Source organism: Hordeum vulgare, chromosome 2H (assembly GCF_904849725.1).
Source record: "Hordeum vulgare subsp. vulgare chromosome 2H, MorexV3_pseudomolecules_assembly, whole genome shotgun sequence".
Classification (NCBI taxonomy): domain Eukaryota; kingdom Viridiplantae; phylum Streptophyta; class Magnoliopsida; order Poales; family Poaceae; genus Hordeum; species Hordeum vulgare.
Window position 1 is genome coordinate 28,806,489 of NC_058519.1, and position 14,296 is coordinate 28,820,784.

The 14,296-nt window shown below is 46.8% G+C and overlaps 1 protein-coding gene across 1 annotated transcript; it reads right to left on the minus strand.

The window, feature by feature from the left end:
- Nucleotides 1-11,300: 11,300 nt before the first annotated feature.
- On the minus strand, nt 11,301-14,168 carry LOC123424620 (L-type lectin-domain containing receptor kinase SIT2-like). Its single transcript, XM_045108261.1, has 2 exons — nt 11,967-14,168; nt 11,301-11,481 (listed from the first exon to the last, which is right to left on the minus strand). The coding sequence occupies exon 1, from the start codon at nt 14,042-14,044 to the stop codon at nt 11,972-11,974; it is 2,073 nt and encodes a 690-aa protein (XP_044964196.1). The 5' UTR covers nt 14,045-14,168; the 3' UTR covers nt 11,301-11,481; nt 11,967-11,971.
- Nucleotides 14,169-14,296: the final 128 nt, after the last annotated feature.

Sequence of the window (14,296 nt, forward strand, 5' to 3'; positions counted from 1 at the left end):
TCAGCCTGGCCATAAGTATGGCAGGTAGGTTCCAGAGTAATCCAGGAGTGGATCACTGGACGGCGGTCAAGAATATCCTGAAGTACCTGAAAAGGACTAAGGAGATGTTTCTCGTGTATGGAGGTGACGAAGAGCTCGCCGTAAAAGGTTACGTCGATGCAAGCTTTGACACAGATCTGGACGACTCTAAGTCGCAAACCGGATACGTATTTATTCTTAATGGGGGTGCGGTAAGCTGGTGCAGTTCCAAGCAAAGCGTCGTAGCAGATTCTACATGTGAAGCAGAGTACATGGCTGCCTCGGAGGCGGCTAAGGAGGGTGTCTGGATGAAGCAATTCATGATGGATCTTGGAGTGGTGCCAAGCGCACTGAATCCAATAACCTTGTTCTGTGACAACACGGGTGCCATTGCCCTAGCAAAGGAACCACGGTTTCACAAGAAGTCCAGACACATCAAACGACGCTTCAACCTCATCCGCGACTACGTCGAGGGAGAGGACGTAAATATATGCAAGGTGCACACGGATCTGAATATAGCAGACCCGCTGACTAAACCTCTTCCACGGCCAAAGCATGATCAACACCAAAATTGTATGGGTGTTAGATTTATTACAATCTAATTCACATGATGATGTGAGGGCTAGATTATTGACTCTAGTGCAAGTGGGAGACTGTTGGAATTATGCCCTAGAGGCAATGATAAATATAGTTATTATTATAATTCCTGTATCAAGATAATCGTTTATTATCCATGCTATAATTGTATTGAATGAAGACTCATTTACATATGTGGATACATAGACAAAACACCATCCCTAGCAAGCCTCTAGTTGGCTAGCCAGTTGATCAAAGATAGTCAGTGTCTTCTGATTATGAACAAGGTGTTGTTGCTTGATAACTGGATCACGTCATTAGGAGAATCACGTGATGGACTAGACCCAAACTAATAGACGTAGCATGTTGATCGTGTCATTTTGTTGCTACTGTTTTCTGCGTGTCAAGTATTTATTCCTATGACCATGAGATCATATAACTCACTGACACCGGAGGAATACTTTGTGTGTATCAAACGTCGCAACGTAACTGGGTGACTATAAAGATGCTCTATAGGTATCTCCGAAGGTGTTAGTTGAGTTAGTATGGATCAAGACTAGGATTTGTCACTCCGTATGACGGAGAGGTATCTCGGGGCCCACTCGGTAATACAACATCACACACAAGCCTTGCAAGCAAAGTGACTTAGTGTAAGTTGCGGGATCTTGTGTTACGGAACGAGTAAAGAGACTTGCCGGTAAACAAGATTGAAATAGGTATCCGGATGCCGACGATCGAATCTCGGGCAAGTAACATACCGAAGGACAAAGGGAATGACATACGGGATTATATGAATCCTTGGCACTGAGGTTCAAACGATAAGATCTTCATAGAATATGTAGGATCCAATATGGGCATCCAGGTCCCACTATTGGATATTGACCAAGGAGTCTCTCGGGTCATGTCTACATAGTTCTCGAACCCGCAGGGTCTGCACACTTAAGGTTCGGCGTTGTTTTATGCGTATTTGAGTTATATGGTTGGTTACCGAATGTTGTTCGGAGTCCCGGATGATATCACGGACGTCACGAGGGTTTCCGGGATAGTCTGGAAACGAAGATTGATATATAGGATGACCTCATTTGATTACCAGAAGGTTTTCGGAGTTACCGGGAATGTACCGGGAATGACGAATGGGTTCTGGGAGTTCACCGGGGGGGGGGGGGGCAACCCACCCCGGGGAGGCCCATGGACCTTAGGGGTGGCGCACTAGCCCTTAGTGGGCTGGTGGGACAGCCCAAGAGGGCCTATGCGCCAAGAAAAGAAAAATCAAAGAGAAAAGAAAAAAAAAGGAAGGAGGTGGGAAGGGAAGGAAGGACTCCCACCAAACCAAGTCCAACTCGGTTTGGGGGGAGTCCTTCCCCCCTTGGCTCGGTCGACCCCCTTGGGGCTCCTTGAGCCCCACGGCAAGGCCCCCTCCCTCCCACCTATATATACGGAGGTTTTAGGGCTGATTTTACACGACTTTCCCACGGCAGCCCGACCACATACCTCCACGGTTTTTCCTCTAGATCGCGTTTCTGCGGAGCTCGGGCGGAGCCCTGCTGAGACAAGGTCATCACCAACCTCCGGAGCGCCGTCACGCTGCCGGAGAAATCTTCTACCTCTCCGTCTCTCTTGCTGGATCAAGAAGGCCGAGATCATCGTCGAGCTGTACGTGTGCTGAACGCGGAGGTGCCGTCCGTTCGGTACAAGATCGTGGGACTGATCGCGGGATTGTTCGCGGGGCGGATCGAGGGACGTGAGGATATTCCACTACATCAACCGCGTTCACTAACGCTTCTGCTGTGCGGTCTATGAGGGTACATAGATCACTCATCCCCTCTCGTAGATGGACATCACCATGATAGGTCTTCGTGCGCGTAGGAAAATTTTTGTTTCCCATGCGACGTTCCCCAACAAACCAGCGGTATGCAAGTTGCTCCTTCTGGTTATACTGTCAGATTTATAAATATCTTGGAGGCTGGTGATGTAAAATACTGTCAGATTTTATTATGCAAATGTATTGCTGTAATCTGAATTAGCTGTCTTAGCTATGCCTGTGTGTTGTTACTCTTTCTTAGCTGAATAAATAGGATTAAATGATAATAAAATATCATAAGATATGTTTGGCTGTCTGTCCATGCATTCCAACAATTAACCTAATAATTATGTTTCCTTTGCCTTGCAAAGATGAGCCTCCTCTCACCGAGTACGAGAAGGTTAGGGCTAGAAATATGATGAGGAACAATCGGATATTCCAGTCCCTTGGCATTGATGCAATAGCGTCAATGATTAGGAAAACAAATGATGTACACCAAGGTATAACTAATGGGGTTCAAGAAGGTAGTGGAGTTATTAGTGATGACCTAGAGTACAATCCTAAGGAGGATGAAGTTGTAGTGCACAAGACTGTTAAGGTGCAAACTCTGTCTTGCTTGGAGGGTTTGGGTTCTTGTATGCTCTGTGTTTCCTTGTGCTCACATATTTATCTTGTGATCTAATTTTTTTCTGTGCTATTTATACAAGGCACTGAAGGAATCTAGAACGAAGAGGCCTGGTGTTAAGAAGACAACCAACAAGAATAGGAAGAGCTCAGAAGAATCTCCTGCAATGCCTCCAGGAAGGGTGATGGCCCCACCTCCAGGACAAACAAAGAGGATCCTGGAACCTGATGAACCTGATAGAGTCACAAGGCAGAAAGCAACTATGGCGGCTGCGACGGACCATCAGGAAAGTCCGCTGGGCATGGACATTGAGAGCTCGATGGAAATGCGTGATGAGTTTTCGCCGATGGATGAAGAAACCACTCTCTGCATGGATGAAAGCGGCACTGTGTGCGTACCCCTCAGGCGTGGTGCACCTTCTATTGACAGGAATGATGTCGTCAGTGAAGAAGAACACCAGCTTGTGCTTCAACCAGGCAAGTTCACCTTCTCTTTTACTAGTGCATTTTGCAAATGGAAGTGATCATGTATGCTTACCTGTTTAGCAGAACCATTCCTGCATTTGTCGATTTCTCACCTAATTTACGAGTTCAATTACATTTTTAGATGCAATGATTAACAAGCATAGACTTAGAAAGGGCAAAGGGCTAGAGAGAATCACCAAGGCGCTTGGCACAAAGGTGCCTATCCAAATTGCCCAAGGGATGAAGTGTCCAGAGAAGCCTCTACAGGCAGCAAAGTTTGCTTCTGAGTGTGGACTCATTGCAAGAAGCCATCTGCCGGTTCTTCCTCACTTCAAGGAATACAAAAATAATGCTACTCTAGTGGAGGACTACATTAGGAAAGTTGTTGTAAGCTACTTGTTTTATAGTTAATGTGCTACTCTATTTTCTGTTATGTAGTTAATGATCACTAAAGTTGTTCCTTCCTTGTTTGCTGTCTTGGTAGGAAAATTTTGAGATAAACACAGACTCGGAGACCATCAAGTACGCGTGCAAAGATGTTCTGCTGAAAAGTTCAAAGAATCGACGCCATAATATCAAGAAGAAGTATTTTGACACCGTAGCAGCAAACAAAGTGAGCACCAAGTCTCCGGTGCCAGATCTGACGGACGGTGAATGGCAAGCTCTGGTGCAGATGTGGTCTACCCCAAGACACAAGGTATGTATATGCTTTGTTTGCTGATTTATGTCCTGCACATCAGGATGGGAATGGGCCATGGTCCCCTTCTTCCTCTTCCATGTTTCTGATCAGAGTAGGAAGAATAGAGAGCATCAACTTTCAAAATCAACACCATATGTAATACACTAACTCTTATATAGTACTAGTTGTTCATGTACTTGTGCTAGTGCAGGATAGCTGAAATATTTCCAAATCAAATATGCTCAGACTCGCATTGTCCTACTATACTACTGCCTATTCCACTTTCTTTCAACTTGGCAAATAACATTATGCGTTTTTGTAGGAAACCTGTGTGTCGAACAAGATTAATCGAGAAAAGGTCGTGTACCAACAGAGAATTGGTTCCAAGCACTACACCGCACACATTTTTGCCACTGTGAGTACCTTTTTCTAAAGACCTTACCGTTTGATCCTCGTTGAATATCATTTCTTATTCTTGCTGAATAACATTTTGATTTTTGTTGAAAAACATTTCGGAAAGAAGAGCGTAAGGGTGAGGAGTTGTGTGCGATTGACTTGTTCAAGGCCACCCACAACAGCAAGAAGCACGGGTTTTTGGAGCCAGTCAAGATTGCTATAGTAAGTCACTCCATGCTTTTGTCCAGCTAGTTCAAACTTTTGTCTATAGACCTCAGCCCTGTTTGATTCACAGCCAGCAAGAACACACACTATGTTCCATGATTTTATGCAGTTTGATAGAGCCTAATATAGGTTTGATATCTCAACAAAGATACCGGAATTTGTTGTACAGTCCACAACAAAGATATCAGAATTTGCTGTAGCTATTTGTTGCATTTTTATGATATGATGAAAATTTATCTGAATGTTAGTTCTAAACAAAGAAGCCATGTTATATAGAACCACCATATTGTTCCGATTGCATGTCTCTAGATCACATAAGTGTGTACACTTGTTGTAGCCAGATTCAAATAATGCTTTAAGTTTAGTAGTTATCATCTACTTCTGTTTGAGTTTGAGTAAAATATCTACATATATATTTTGTGTGCTGGTTTGATTACTTCGAATAATACATTTCTTGGTCTGGTTTGGTGGCATTCTTGTTTGGTTTCTCTTGCAGAATGTGAAATAGATCTGCCACTAATGTCTATCATTTTCCTCCATATGCTAGCTTGAGATGGAAAAAATGAAGGACGCGCCGATACCAGAAGGTGAAGAACCAAAGTCTGATGCTGAGATTGTTGAAGAAGTGCTCAAGACCGAAGTCAACCAAAGCACATTCCTCAGGAATGTTGGTCTCAAGTCATCTAGTAAGAACTCTGGTAAAGGAACTCTGTTGTGGCTGCTCATGTTCGTGATCTTCAGCAGAAGCTGGAGAGGTCAGAGCTTCAAGCTGAAGTGATGCAAGAAGAAATGGCAGCAATCAAGCTAAAGGCGGAAGAATATGAAGCTGCACGCGACAAGGAACTTGAGCTGCTGCGCAAGAAGTCTCAGGAACAGGAAGAGAAGGTAGCCCACTTGATGCCTCTCTTCGGCGCTAAAGCATTGTAGAAGTTGAACCTGTCATAGAACTTGTCCTAGAAACAGTGAAGTGGGCTAACTTCTCAAGAACCCGATGAAGTTAGCCCACTTGATCGGTCATTCTGGTGATCAAACAATGTCTTGCTCTATTTTGTGAAGTTGTGCACCTGTGAAGTTGTCAATTATTTAAGTTTTGTTTTGGACCATTTTGTTTGGGCACTAAAGTTAGTTTGGCCAGCAAAAAGGTCGAGGCCCAAACAAGAAATAGACTAAGAAGGCTTGGGCCTAAAAAAGAGTAGGCCAAGGCCCAAAAGAAAAGTGGACTAATAAAAAACCTGCTCAGTAAAAGATTCTATCCCAGAAAATAAAAGGCCAAATTATTGGGCCCATCCCATGTAGACGATCGGAATGGACCGGGCTGAATCTTATTTACGACCTTTTCATTTGGTCATAATTCTGCCATGTCAGGCTGCCACGGTGGATCTGACGGGCAGATTGCTAGTGACCAAATCATTTGGTCGTTAAACCTACGACCTTCTGTTTGGTCATAAAATCTTATGACCAATCCAGAAAAAAGGTCGTTATAGTTCACTACAGACCCTCAGCTTTAGACCTTCTGTTTTTGGTCATAAAAAGGTCACAAATGGAAATCAATGACCATTTAGTGACCAATATTGAAGGTCGTTAGTTGACATATTTCTTGTAGTGATAGCCGCAGTCATCCTCCTCCGATCCATTTCCGCTCTCCACACCACGCTCGCCATGGCCTCCTCGGTCTCCAAAGCCCTTTCGAACAGACTCTCGTTTGAGCAGAAGAGGGAGATGGCTACCTTTATTGTTGGCTGGCAGGCCAACAGGCAGACGGAAGCCAACGACCTCCCAACGGAGGGCATGGCCGAGGACGAGCCAGCATCACCCTCCCCGTCGTTGCATGCCGGTATGATCGTTGGTGATGCTTGTGCCCACTACACGAACTTGCTGCGGGAGGACCAAGAGGCCAAGTTTTGGCCGGCGCAGGCCCATTAGGCCTACAACCTCCATCTCCTCGATGAGCACCGACGCACGGAGGAGCAACTCACCACTGCGCGGGACGTGGACGCAGCAGAGCAGGAGGCGTTGCTTGATTCCTACCACTCTGCCCGCAAGAACCGTCATGACCGTTGGCGATACCGCCTCTGTCACACAAAGTTACATGCCACATATAGGGAGATTGACGAGGGAGCGGACGAGGTGTTTCGTAAGAGCGATGACAAGGAGGACATTGTCTGCTCCGCCATTGTCGCGTCCCGTCGTCACGACCAGGAAGCCGACACGTCCACACTAGTGGAGAAAGGCCTGGTCACAACTTACGTTGGTGGATCCCGAATTTAACGCGACGGCAACATTAATTTTTTCAAATAGAGATGGTGTTGGACGAATTGGTTCGCCAGCTTTGTGCAGTTAGTGCTGGTGTCAACTCGGAGAGGAATGCCACCGAAATGTGGGCCCTGCTTAGTTGATCAGTCCGAATATATTGCTGACATCGGATGTGCGGTGACACCACATATATACTCCCTGCATCCCAAAATAAGTGACACAAAAGTGACTCTACTTTGTACTAAAGTTAGTACAAAATTGAGTCATTTATTTTGGGACGGTGGGAGTATTATATAGTGTTGTCGTTTGTTAGTTATGAACGCGAGCACTAAATTTTGCATATATAAACTAGTGTCCATGGGTTCTCATATTACATTTACTTCCAATTCTTCTTCCTAACTAATTATAGGTCCTCTTAGTTATGGACCCTAGGTCGGCGAAGTGTTTCGAAAGTTCGGGACTACCCCGCCCTCACCGAGCTCCCGTCTAGACCTGTTGGCTATGCCATTAGCTCCCCACCACCAATGCAGCAGGCCCTATTCGGCGCATCATTCCACTGCAACAACGCGGCTTCTATTTATTTCGGCAGCCACGCCACCGGCGACGAAGATACCGGCCCCGTGCTGCTTTGCGGCTGCCCACGCCCTATTGATAAGCATATGCCACACATGAAATAGAATCCAGAGCGAGAGTTCTACATCTGCGCCAACCGTGGAAAGGTGCATATATGACCAAAAATACATCTTAATCTATTTTGAGATAATTTGCACTATTCAACTCCCCTAGTTTTGCTCACATCAATATGTGTATATATATTGTGATCCATAGGAAACAGTGGAAAAAATATTGCTTCGCGTGGATATGGGTTGATCTCGTCCAAAAGTATGTGAGCGAGTTGCTCGACTACACCATTGGACCACTGATACAACAGATAGATGAGATGCAACTCAAGAATGATGTGATGGAAGGCCAAATCAAGAAATTCAAGATGCTTCGTTATGCACTTTAACCGTTTGCATGCTTGGCCTTTTTCTCCCAGCCGGATCGATGGTATCATTTTTTCTCATGGCCGTCTTCACACCGATGATGTTCTTAGTCTAGATTTAAGAGTAAATTATATTTTTTATTGTTAATTATCCTTATGTAATGTATATATTTAACAAGACCAGATTAAGTTGTGAAATTTATGTTGTTCTCATCTAAATAACGTAACAAATAATAAACTACAATAAAATACATAGCAAATGGAGTTGACCACATGGGAAAGTATGGCGTAGAAGAAGTTGGAGAACGGCGGGACCAGCCCGAGGGTACCCAAGCCTGCTTACGTGCGACCCTGGGTCCAGTGCGTGTTGTGGGCCTCGCCTCGTGAAGCGCTGGTCATCGGGGTCTCCTAGGGCATTTCCTGCGGGGCTTGCAGGAAGGAGGCGCCTCCTGAGGTTCCTCCCCCAAGGGGCAGACTTACCAAGGGTGGCTTGCTGGGATCGCACGGTCCGACCCCCTCACGTGGGTGACATGAACCACGCTACACGGTGCCAGGGTTGGTGCCAACAGGCACAAACAGAGAAGCTTTCCTCTTTGGTGTTAAGGGAGCCGAGTCAACCTGTGGGTTCCCAAAGAAACCCCCAAAGATTTTCTGACCGGTGCAAGGGGTCCAGAGCTGGGGGCTCGGCGGGACAGAGGTCACCCACGAGCCCACCAGCGCATCATGAAGAGGGCTTTTGGAGGCGAAGACCACCTTTGTTAGGGCGGGCCGCGGTCCTGTCCCCTTTCAAAATGGCCATTGTGGCAACCCTTCCCGCCAATTGTGTTTTCGAGGAAGAGGAACAAGGCTAGTATAAAAGAGAGGCCCGACCTCTGTAGCAAGGACGGGCTCCTCATTGTTTTGAGACTAGAGCAAGAACCCACCTTTGTACTCATATTCCACCCCTAGCAATCTATACAAGCAGGAGTAGGGTTTTACACCACAAGCTGGTACGAACCTGGGTAAACTGCATGCGTGCTCTAGTTTGCTTCCCTTAGCTCGAGCCACCGGAGAGTTGCCGTGAAGGTGAGAGGTCGAAACAGGGCTCGAGAGCGAGCGCACCCCATACTTCGAACCTCTTTGGGTCTGCGGAGCCCCGATTTCGACAACGCCCACCAACATCGCGCCTCCCACAGTTAGGGCCGCCACGCTAAAATCCAACATCCCCACAACCAACTAAGGCATGGGCTTTGGGCATACTCACACCCCAACCACTGACGGAGCCGCCAGCAACCGCCTTGTCCAGAATAACGCCAGGTCGGAGACCAAGTAGCATTAGGACGGGGACATGGAGAGGAGTTGGAGTGGATCGAGTCCACGACCAACACCCGTGCCGGCGATGGAGGGCCTCCACTAGCCCCCATACCTCCTGACGAGCCCCCCCTGACCGGACACCCCATGTGTCGCCCCATCATGGCCACCATCTCGGATCAACACGAGACCACTAACTGCCACTCGCCTACCGAGTGGAGAGCCGGAGTAGCTGCCACTAGCCCCGAGGAGGAGCCCCATAGATACCCTCCTGTGATGCCCACCGTTGACCAGGTCGCAACTGAAGAGGCCTGACCCAAGCGAGGCACGCACACATCACCTCCATCAGCCCCCATGCCAGATCTAGCCACCTTGATCCACCCGAGACAAGCACGAGCAACCAATGCGCCATTTTCAAGCACCATGGGGATGCCTTGCCACCACCATGCACACCTGAACCCGCCCCGCTAAGCCCTGCCTTAGCCCGACGCCTCCGGTGGACAATCGTCCTGCGGCCGACCATGGAACATACACAGTGGGGAAGAAGCAGACTCGACACCGCCACCGCCGGGCAGGCTTCGCCCTACGTCAGCGAGGGAGGGGGGCCGGAGGGGATGAGGAGAGGCGGCAAGCTAGGGTTCCCACATCCGGTTGCCGGAGCGGCTCTAGGGAGGAGTGATGATTCCACCTTACTAGTTGCCTGAATCTTTTTAGTCTTTTTTAGTCGCGGGGTTTATCTTTGGTGTTTATTTATAGGGTAATCATGGTTGGTGATTTTTGTCCAAGTATTCTAAGTTCAGATGATGCAAACCTGATTCCTTCTGTATCTTTAATTCTCTACTAGCAAAAGGGCCCGTACGTTGCAACGGAAGAAAAACAATTAAAATCTTTAATAGTGCTGATCATATTATGTCTTTAAAATTTTAGGACATTTCTTGAAATGCATGAACATTTTTCGAATTAGCAAACATTTTTTTAGTTGCACTCAAAAAATAATACACAATTGTTTTTTAAAATCATGGACTTTTATTGTTTTGACCAACATTGTTCTCAAAATTATGAACATTTTTCTGAATATGCGAATATTTTTACAAAAATCCCGAGCATTTTTGAAATTCACAAACATTTTATGTCTTCTTCAAACTTTTATTTAAAAAATCTCAATTTTATAAATTGCAAAAGTTTTTCAAAGTTCTAAATTATTTAAATTAAAAATGGAACAGAAAAATGAAAATAAAAAACGAGACTAAAAATAGAGGCACGAACAGTTTTAAGATTTTTACACGGACTTTTATTGACAATCATTGATTTTTTTATTTTATGTACATTTTCTCAAAATTTAAACATTTTTTATAGATGCAAACTTTTTCAAAACTCCTAAGTTGTTTTTGAATTCTAAAAAAATATATTATTTTTTGAATATTTTATTTCGAAATTCTGAGTTTTTTAAAATTGAGAAAAAATATTTAAAGTTTAAATTATTTAAAGTAAAAAAGAAAATGGAACTGAAAAGAAAAATAAAAAAACTAAACCAAAAAAGCAGGCGCCCAAGCATGGGCCGGCCCAAACAGGTGTGTTGCATCTTTTTCCAACGCCTAGAGCGTAATATAGGAGGTGCCTACACGGGCCGACCCAGTCTGCAGATTTTTGTGTTTGAAACGTTTTCTGTGTGGCATTGGTGGGTAATTTTAGTTAACTTTAGGCCCAATTTGAAACCAACTTATATTTTGGACTGCACCGGACTGGGACTGCGGGTTAGTTTCGATTAAATATAGGGAATTTATGTAAAATGTAAAAAAAGATTCATTTTCTGACTTAAATCCGGATTATGGGTTGATTTCAGGAAATGTCAGGGGCTTTTTTGTAAAAATGGCACAACGGACAATAGGAGCAGTCAGCACTTTATTATTAGGGAGAGATTGGTGGTCATTGCATAGGAGTAATATCTACTCCTAAGAAGGGAGTTAGTAGCCCCATACCCGGTGTTTTCATCTGGTTTTTTCTCGTGTCACCTCCCACCGCCCCTTTCAATGGTTTTATCTCTTTACAAATAATCACAAAAAAAAAAAACATTCCACTTTCCTCAGCTGTATGCGGAGGAGATTGACAGGGATCTTGCCATGTACAAAGCGGATCCACCCCCGAGACGTTGATCGAAGACAGCGGTACCTGGTAGTAAAATGCCACCAGTAAAAGATCAGGTAGGCCGTAGGCCCCAGCCATGTGTCCTGACTCCCGAGTACTCAGTCAGGGACTTACACTCACGAGCACAGCCAATGGAATTATGTGAATGTACTCTTTTGGCCTTCAATCAAGTTGTTCATGAAGACGCAATATGTTGTTATAGTCCGATTCATTTGGTGGACACAATTACGGGTTGTTGGACTAATCAACGAGCCAACAACTCGTGAGAGTACTTGTATACTCCAACATTCCAAGCTATGTGCATGAAATTTTCTTAACCACTTGAACTTATACGATATAGTGATTAACCAACACTTATGTAATGGAAAAAACTAGTGAAATCAGAGAGAGAGGGAGAGGGAGGGAGGGAGGGAGGGAGAGAGAGAGAGAGAGAGAGAGAGAGAGAGAGAGAGAGAGAGAGAGAAGAGAGAGAGAGAGAGAGAGAGAGAGAGGGAGGGAGAACTACATACATGCTTCATCTTCCCTCTCGCAAAATTGTCGCCGAAGACTCTCCTGATAATGTGGCAACACTCGCTGTGGGTCGAGAACGTGGCATGTTGTCTGAATCAAACCCTTCATTTTGCATTTGTACCATCATGAGGTAGCTTATGTAGGCCGGTGATAAATCGGGAGGCGATTGATCATGGTCGAGGTATTGCATGACCTTCCGCATGATAGGCCGCGCGTTGGGCAACGGGTAAGTGCATAGCAAACCCAATTTGAGCACCATGGTGACTTCCTCCATGTTGAATTCCACTCCGAGTCGTGGATCCACCGTGTCGAGCATTGAGTTGTTGAGGTGGTGCTGAAGCACCCTCTCAACCAACAATACCCGGTTGTTTTGCTCATCAATGAAGATCGGCCTTCGTCCACATGTGACCTCTAGGAGAAACACGCCAAATGCATATACATCAGAGAATGGTGTTGGCCTCCCGGTGCGCGAGAGTTCTGGCGCAAGATATCCCATGGTGCCAGCCACATGGGTGGTTTCAGCGGCAGTTTCGTGGTCATATATCCTTGCAAGACCAAAATCACCCAACCGTCCATTCATCTTGTTGTCCAAGAGTACATTACTTGCCTTTATATCTCGGTGGATGATGACCTGCTCCCATTCCTCATGTAGATACAATAAGCTTGAAGCCACACCTTTGATGATTGAATACCTCTGGGACCAACATAGAGTTGGGCCATTTCTTGTGTGTAGGTACTTGTCAAGACTACCATTTTCCATGTAGTCATAAACCAGGAGAAGTTCACCCTTACGCCTGCAGTAGCCCAACAATCGTGTGATATTTCGATGTCGAAGACGACCAATGCTCACCACCTCGGCGATGAACTCCTTAACCCCTTGCCTTGAATTATGTGACATTCTCTTAACTGCGACCTCCATGTCAGGCTTGCCAAGCACGCCCTTATAGACACTTCCGAAACCTCCCCTCCCAAGTAGGTTCTTCTCACTGAACCCCTCTGTCGCATGAAACAAGTCTTTGTAAGAGAATCGGTTGGGGCCTAACGAAACCTCCCAGTCCTCTTGCACCTTGGAGAAATTGATACGCCGTCTTGCAGAGACGTAGATTCCGATGCCAACCGAAACCAGTGTCACCGATGCTAAGGCCAGCATGAGCTTCAGTGACATGGACATGGACGGTGGCGGGATGGATTGGTTGTTGTTGGTCCATGCCGATGGCAAGGCCGGCATCACCGAGATGTCCAGTATCGGGGCCGGGCCGTGCAGCGCGAAGCTCCAGCCGAGGATGAAGTGTCCGGAGGTGATATTGCACATCGCCGACGAGAATCCGACGTACGCCGTGCTCTGCACCACACCAGAGAGGTCGATGGTGGTCTGCAGCATAGGCTGCTTGGGCCTGACCACGCCCAGGGGAGCCATGGTCATAGTGATCACCGTTGCCTTGCTGTCGTAGTCCACCCACACTTGGATGGCTTTCCAGCTTATCACAGATAGGTTTAGCAACCGCCCGGTGCCGTCATCGTAGTTCCCGATGTTGGCGGAATTGAGGGACACCAGGCTATCACCGTCGACGCCGACGTACTTGTTCTTCGTGTCACTGAACTGGGCATTATAGAGCGTGTCGAACTCCATGGCAAAGATGCTGGCGTTCTGGTTGCCGTTGCTGAGGCCCAAGGGCTGACCGGACAACGCAGTGGAGAGCACCTCCCAGGACGCAGAGATGAGAAAGGACAGGCCGCGGACGCTAAGGTCGGCGTGCCGGCCGTGGCCGAAGATGGCCAAGACGAAGGTGGTCGAGAAGGACCGCAGGGGGCCGGCGCCGTTGGACCCGGAGCCGAACGGCAGCGGGGACGGGTGGAAGGCATGGCCTTTCATCTTCCTGGTGGCACCGTTGGTCAGCATGAGGAGGCCGTTCGGCAGGACCATGCTCGTGCCACCGAGCGTCAGGTTCGCGCCGGCGAAGCCGTTGAGGACGAACTGCCAACCATCATAGCCGCCGGTGGCCTCGAGGCAGCAGTGACCGGCGGCCATGAGGAGCAGGACCAGCGGAGCGACCATGTGGGAAGGCTTGAGAAACATGGCTCTCGTATCCTATCCTTCGCTAAGGTACTTGGGGTGGGGTGTCTGTAAGGCTGAACGGTAGTTCGGTCAGGACTCAGGAGAACCCTTTTGAGCTGTGGTGATGAGAATTCTGGTAGCCTAATCAACTGAAATGGGAATGCATATGGATGGGGCCTAGAAAATGTGCTCTCTGTCTCTGTCAAGTGACTGAACATTGCCTACACACCACATGATGTTTTCTAATTACGTGAGACGACTGGCCAGGCCGGG

What these genes read in the sequence shown, in the direction of transcription:
- LOC123424620 (XM_045108261.1), bottom strand. Translation starts at nt 14,044, where the DNA reads ATGTTTCTCAAGCCTTCCCACATGGTCGCTCCGCTGGTCCTGCTCCTC.